This window comes from Pygocentrus nattereri, chromosome 18 (genome assembly GCF_015220715.1).
Source record: "Pygocentrus nattereri isolate fPygNat1 chromosome 18, fPygNat1.pri, whole genome shotgun sequence".
In the NCBI taxonomy this organism is placed as follows: Eukaryota; Metazoa; Chordata; class Actinopteri; order Characiformes; family Serrasalmidae; genus Pygocentrus; species Pygocentrus nattereri.
The window spans coordinates 5,826,949-5,833,992 of record NC_051228.1 but is presented as its reverse complement, the minus strand read 5'-3'; the positions used below and the strand labels follow the sequence as shown (position 1 = coordinate 5,833,992).

General features: G+C 43.8%; 1 protein-coding gene across 1 annotated transcript; it reads right to left on the bottom strand.

The window, feature by feature from the left end:
* Positions 1 to 50: 50 nt before the first annotated feature.
* Positions 51 to 2,415, bottom strand: rps25 (ribosomal protein S25). Its single transcript, XM_017707728.2, has 5 exons — positions 2,297 to 2,415; positions 1,317 to 1,409; positions 887 to 1,070; positions 198 to 296; positions 51 to 107 (listed from the first exon to the last, which is right to left on the bottom strand). Exons 1-4 carry the CDS (start codon positions 2,297 to 2,299, stop codon positions 202 to 204), a joined length of 375 nt encoding a protein of 124 aa, XP_017563217.1. The 5' UTR covers positions 2,300 to 2,415; the 3' UTR covers positions 51 to 107; positions 198 to 201.
* Between the last annotated feature and the right edge of the window lie 4,629 nt (positions 2,416 to 7,044).

Below are 7,044 nucleotides of genomic sequence, written 5' to 3'. Positions count from 1 at the left end.
GACTAAAGAAGTAGTACCTTAAGCGCATGCAGATTGACCACAGACACAAATCTCTTTTTTGTTGTTTATTTAACTATACAAAAGACCTTAACATCTCAGAGAGGAACCTGGAATAAAAGAGAAAGAACACTCATTAAGTGAAGGATATTCTGGATTACATACAGAACAGTTTGCAGTGGGATGATAAAAGTAATCACCTGATTATGCCTCCTTCTCTGGTGCAGCCTCATCAGTGCCCTTGGTGTTACGTGTGTAGATCACCTGAGCCCTGTGCTTCGACACTAGCTTGATCATACCTGCAGGAAAGACAAGAATAGCATCAGAACCACTAGAATGGGACCCAAACACATTCGGAACCATCAAACATAACTTTGGTGCACTGAAATGAGGTGTATGCAGATGCCACTACAGCAGTGCCACTAAATCGAAGGAATATCCAAGTGTACACGATCTTCCTCTGATGCCAAATCAGGACACCAAAGCTCAGCTTACATAAGGTACATTGATGAATTAACGGAAACACCAATATAAGGCACTTTTTTAGCCGATCCTTTTGTTTGCTTCATCAATACAATGACTCAAATCAAGACACCACTGTATTTCATCATTATGAATTTTATCCATCATTACACTTTTGGCCAAGACGCTGTGTCCAAAGTTCGCTTCTTTAATTGAGTCACGAGGCAAAGACAACTGAAGTAACTACATCACCCAAGAAGATTTTAGGAGATGCCAACTTCCACTCTTTATCTACATCTGCTAGTTAAAGCAATAAGCTTCAGACACCAAACATGTCTTGCCTAATGAACATCTGGGGTTAAAATGGCCATTTCTGTTTGTGAACTGTTCTTTTACACAACATGTAAAAAGTCAGAGCATCCCCTACCTTTGCCGAGCAGTTCAAGAAGGGCTGCCCTGGCAAGGGAGCCTCTGATCTTCAGCCTCTCGGACACGACGGCAGGTGTGATGAGCTTGTAGTTAGGGACTTCTTTGTACAGCTTGTCATATGTGGCCTTGTCGAAGAGGACCAAGTTGTTGAGCTTGTCCCTCACCTTTCCTTTGGACCACTTCTACTCCAAAACAGAACAACAGAAGGACGAGGAGTTCAAATAAGACCTTTAAACTCGAAGGACTTGCTCTCGGTTTGGCTTCTCCCCCAAACAACCAGGCAATATATAGCAGTTAAAGAACAGATCATGCCAATAATCAACTGATTGATAAGTCAATGGTTAGAAAGGTTAAGGTGAAAATCGACAGCATTAAACAGCGACTGGTGCAATTCACGAATCTAAATATGAACAGAACCAAATAGTCACCTTCTTTTTCGCCTTGCCTCCAGACTTGTTGACGGGATCCTTGTCCTTTTTGGACTTGCCCGAATCCTTCTTCTGTTTGCTATCCTTGGGCGGCTACAAGTACACAGAACACATGCATTAATGTACAGGGCACAATTAAATGACGGGCATTACAGTCAGGATCCTAGTCCAGAAACAGTCTCGATCTAGACTAGAGATTTGTCAAAGTAACACCACCATAATATTAATCCATTACAGACAAAAAGTGACCGCAAGATAAGCCTGTCCAGTGCTTTTAATGTTAACCCTGCTGTCATCTTCAACCCCACACATCTTCCACCTTTCAGATCTATAGGACCCCAGCAGCTTCACTCAGGAGAGTGTACATAACCACGTGTTATCCACGTTTGTGTGTCAGGTTCTTTTAGATTTATAGACGTTTAACACTGATGGGAACCTCGCTGATAGCAGGAGGGTTAAAAATGCACTTCAAATGCCCACAAATAACCCTCGTAACGCAAACTTCATCGTCGATAGGCGTTAGGACCCGGGCTCAGTCTCAAAATAAACACCATTAGACTTTTCACTGGTTTTAAGGGGTGAAGCGCCTCCGCAAGTAGCGCCGGGCTTCAAACACCCCAGGAAAACGGCTCGCACTGCGAATAAACGCCAATAAAACAGAAACATGCACACGTGGCGCTTTCAGTACAGATTACGGCGTCTTTTTCGGTCTGAAACTCTAAAAATGAGGCCGCAAACTGTGAAAACGCGGCGAACGGCGCTCGGGCCTCCAACACGCCGCGGACAGGCTGTTAGCATCCGCGCTAACGGCGCACAAACCGCTGAAAATACTCGAAATAAACACTAAAATAATCGACATGTGTCGCCTTCGCTGTTCCCCGGGGGTTACACGCATCATAAGCGGGCACATTCGCTGAGCTAAACGGCGAGACGGCGCGGTTAAAGGCGCGTTTGTCGCGGGCGGCGCGGCCGGTACGCACCATGCTGAAGCTCGGAGAGAGAAAGGAAGGAGCCGCGGAGCCCAGCCCGCTTTGGCCCTGCGCTTCTTCTGTGCGCCTGCGTCCGCGGCCCGACGGGGCGCTACACTGCCCCCTACAGGCTCACTCCCAGTGGAATAGCTGGTAGAGAATCTCTCACGATCAAAGGCTGAACCTCAAACGGCTTCCCCCCCCATAACAGACAGTTTTGGGCCGATTCTGGCTTTATGTGAGAGTTGGTTGACTGCCAGGTGGATGTTAGGCATGAGGGCAGAATAGGGCCATATCCTGGACAGCTTCATTCTGTTTGGCCTTGTGTATGGCCCAAATCTGGCCTAACTACATTAGTCTTTCCACAAAGGTTATGAGTGTGTTGATGGGAATTTTTGACCGTTCTTCCAGAAGCGCATTTGTGAGGTCAGACACTGATGATGGATGAGAAGGTCTGGCTCACAGTCTCCACTCTTATTCAGCCCAAAGGTGTTCTGTAGGGTTGAGGTCAGGACTCTGTGCAGGCCAGTCAAGTTCTTCCACACCAAACTCATCCGTGTCTTTATGGACCTGCTTTGTGCACTGGTGCGCAGTCATGTTGGAGCAGGAAGGGGCCGTCCCCAAACTGTTCCCACAAAGTTGGGAGCATGAAATTATCCAAAATCTCTTGGTGCTGAAGAGTTCCTTTCACTTCAAAAAAAACAACCCCACACCATAATCCTTCCTCCGCCAAACTTTCCACTTGGCACAATGCAGTCAGACGAGTACCGTTCTCCTGTAGTAGCAAGAAAATTTCACGACTGGACTGGACAATGTGCTGTGAGCCTCCTGACCAATCACACTGGAGTTCACTGAGCTCCTGAGAGCGACCCATTCTTTCACTAACGTCTGTAGAAGCAGTCTGCAGGCCTAGGAGCTTGGTTTTACACACCTGTGGCCATGGAAGTGATTGGAACACCTGAGTTCAGTGATTTGAATGGGTGAGTGAATAGTTTTGGCAAGTGTGTGTGTGTGTGTGTGTGTGTGTGTGTGTGTGTGTGTGTGTGTGTATATATATATATATATATATATATATATATATATATATATATATGTATATATAAAAACAATGTATATACTCACTTTAACCCCAAAGACAACACAGATACTCAACAGCATTTTAATATCACCATTAACTTCAATAGGAAATAAAAGCAGCATATCACATTTTACATATACATTTGTGCGTCACTACAAATGGTAAAATCAGTTATTTCCCATTTTAGAAACTTGTGAAATTTCATAGTTAAGATCATGTTAGGTCATAGATATTAATTACAGTTTATCTTAGTGATGGATCATGTGACTCCAGGCTCAGACCCAAACTTGTATTCCAGTTCTGCTTTAAACAGTAAATATAAGAGAAAGAAGAAAAGTTTCCATTGTCCTGTTTCCATGACTCAAGTCACCGTTTCATTTTAGCTTTTGAACAATGACCTACACATAAAAAGCTGTACATTGTGTGTCCAAACAATAAATACATTTCTTGTGAAGGACACAGAGCCACATTTTCAGTTTTTATAAATGTGTAGTATTTTGCATAGGATGAAGGAATGTGCAAATGAGGTCAAGTGTAGTTAATGGGCACCCCATAGACAATACTTAGCATTCTAGCCTACATAGAAGGCAATTAATGCAGTAGCTACAAAGGAGAACACTGTACTATATGATTGCTGGTGACAGTGAAGGACAGATGAGGGTCAACATTCATTTCTAAGCATAATACTTTGGTCTGGATATGCAGATGTGTACTAAAGTTTGAGTCAATTTACAGCCCATGTTGATTTTACAGAAATAAGTTAACACATCCTCAACAGAGAACACACCAATTACATTCTGCTTATTTTAGTACACAATTTCTATTTATGTGCTGAGATTAAAGCTGCAATATGTCAGTTTGGGGGATTTGGAGACCTCTCTGGTGGAAAGGTGCAATTGCACACAGTGTGTGATGGAACATTTTGTAATATGGATTGTGCTTCTCTGTAGCTGTGTCCCAATTCAGGGTCTGCATCCTTTGGAGGCTGCATCTGAAGGGCAGACGAGACCGTCCCATTTCGAAGGATCCTACTTATGTGGCCGAAAAATGCGTCCTTCTTTTCCGTGGCAACCAAGGATCCAATGGGTGGATCCTTTGCCTGCCAACATATCCTAAGGTTCATTGTGTGCCGGCAAGGATTCGAGAATGGCGGCAGAGGAGACACTTTTAAATGTAAGTACTGAGTTTAAACTGAGATGAATAGCTAACGATACAAATGTTAAAAAAGCCAACGTGGTCCAAAGCTCTAAGTATTGAAGTATATTAAGCATCTCCAGCAATAAGTATTGAAAAAAAAAATCTATATAATCAAAGTTTCTGGTTGGAAAGGTTTGGGGCAGTCGTGGAGGTTAGGGAACCAGCCCTGTGACCAGAAGGTTGTCGGTTCAATCCCCTTGGCTGACAGCCCCATGACTGAAGTGCCCTTGAGCAAGGCACCTAACCCCCAATTGCTCCCCGGGCGCTGTGGATAGGGCTGCCCACCGCTCCGGGCAAGTGTGCTTACTGCCCCCTAGTGTGTGTGTTCACTAGTGCATGTATGTGGGTGTTTCACTGCACGGATGGGTTAAATGCAGAGGTCTAATTTCACAGTGTGCAAACACAGAGACAAATGGTTGTTAATTCTATTCTATCTGTTTGTCTTTAAAATGACTTGACAAGAGCGTCGCTTCATGACGCTGCGGTAAGGCCGGGAACAGCGGTGCAGGAAATCTGCCGTAGAGCTGATCGTTTCATTTCAGTTCAGCCTCCAGTTCAGGACACGCCTTTACAGACCATGGCCTTCTGTGGACACAGCCCCTGAATTGGGACACAGCCTGTAACTTATTTTCACTTGGAAAATAAAAACAGGTGACTTGACCAGGGGTGCGTAAACTTTTGCACACAACTGTCATGTATACATTGACCTTCCAGAAACGTACCAGGAATATTTCTACCTCTTGAATAATCCTAATAAGGGCTGCACAATACATCGTTTAATAAATATTGTGATACTGGCCTATGCAACACTGACTGTAACACTGAGCCCTCTAACCAATCGCAAAGTGCTGTGAGCATTCTGACCAATCACAGCTCCAGATTAGTTTCTTCTGGGTGCTGTGAGGAATCACGGTGTTCAAGTTATCCAACCAAATGCAGTGTTATTTTGATTAAAATAATTCAGGCTAATCTTCGACTATGGCACATTATTGGTTCAATATTTTTTAAATATTGCCATATTTAGTAATACTAACATTTTATACACACTGTGCAGCACTAATCCTAACTGACCCTTTAAATGAATGGTTTGGCAAAAAATCCAAATTTATATAATTTTCCCACAGTCACTCAGCTAAGATGTGATTGGTTTCCAGATTTTGCTTCATTATTTTAGCGCTGGAGCTGGGAGGCTAACGGCTAATAAATACTAGAAGTCAATAGTCACCGAAATCTGTTCCGTAAGCACACGTCTCTCAACTCAACTCAAACCACATCCAGCTCTTCAATAAGGCTGTGCAGGCTTGTTGATGTGGTTTAGGACACAGCACAACTTACTATTAATTATCTAAATAAATAAAACTTCACAGTCAGCCATTCTGTCGCCCCTGCAGTTTCTGACTCGACTTCAAGATTGTGCACCCCATGCAGGCATATGAGTGCTATGTTGGTGAATCCTGTTGCTTCTATGTATAAACATACACTCACTGGTCACTTTATTAGGTACACCTTGCTAGTAAAAGGTTGGACCCCCTTTTGCCTTCAGAACTGTCTTAATTCTTCGTGGCAGACTTTCAACAAGGTGTTGGAAACGTTCCTCAGAGATTCTGGTTGGTTATTTGAGCTCCTGCTGCCTTTCTATCATCTGGAACCAGTCTGCCCGTTCTCCTCTGACCTCTCACATCAACAAGGTATTTTCGTCCACACAACTGACCGCTCACTGGATATTTCCTCTTTTTCGGACCGTTCTCTGTAAACCCTAGAGATGGTTGTGTGTGAAAATCCCAGTAGATCAGCAGTTTCTGAAATACTCAGACCAGCCCGTCTGGCACCAACAACCACGCCACGTTCAAAGCCCCTTAAATCCCCTTTCTTCTCCGTTCTGATGCTCGGTCTGCACTTCAGCAAGTCGTCTTGACCACCTCTACAGGCCTAAATGCATTGAGTTGCAGCCGTGTGATTGGCTGATTAGCTATTTGTGTTATCAAGCAACTGAACATTGTACCTAATAAAGTGGCTGATGAGTATATATCTTTGGTTCAAAAATGGAAGATTAACAGTTAAATATAAACAGAAACACCACTAACTGCGAGTTAATATAATCCACATGCCTGTGTGACCTCATGCACACAAAAGGGGGTTTGAATTTGATGCAGCACCTGTAAAGCATCTGCCCAGCATTCAGTTACAAGGTGTGAGTCATACTGTGTCCTAAACCACATCGATAAGCCTGCACAACGGTCAATATCAGCTGGATGTGGCTGGAGCGGATTGGGACACAGCGAGTGCGTTTACACGTACTTAACACTCCGACAGCTGCAGAAGATCAGATTTTGCCAGTAAGCCAATCACCGTGTTTACATGTACTTGAGTGATCAGATAATGGGGGAAACGCCAGGTCTACATGAGTCAGACAGTGATCAGATTTCTGCTGTACAATCAGCCAATAAACTCTCAGATGAAGAAGACGTAACGATAACGAAAGAAA

What these genes read in the sequence shown, in the direction of transcription:
- rps25 (XM_017707728.2), bottom strand. An exon ending in GAGGCAAGGCGAAAAAGAAG is followed by an intron (nt 1,071 to 1,316) that starts GTGACTATTTGG and finishes GTTTTGGAGTAG; the next exon opens with AAGTGGTCCAAAGGAAAGGT. An exon ending in TCTTGAACTGCTCGGCAAAG is followed by an intron (nt 297 to 886) that starts GTAGGGGATGCT and finishes TCTTTCCTGCAG; the next exon opens with GTATGATCAAGCTAGTGTCG.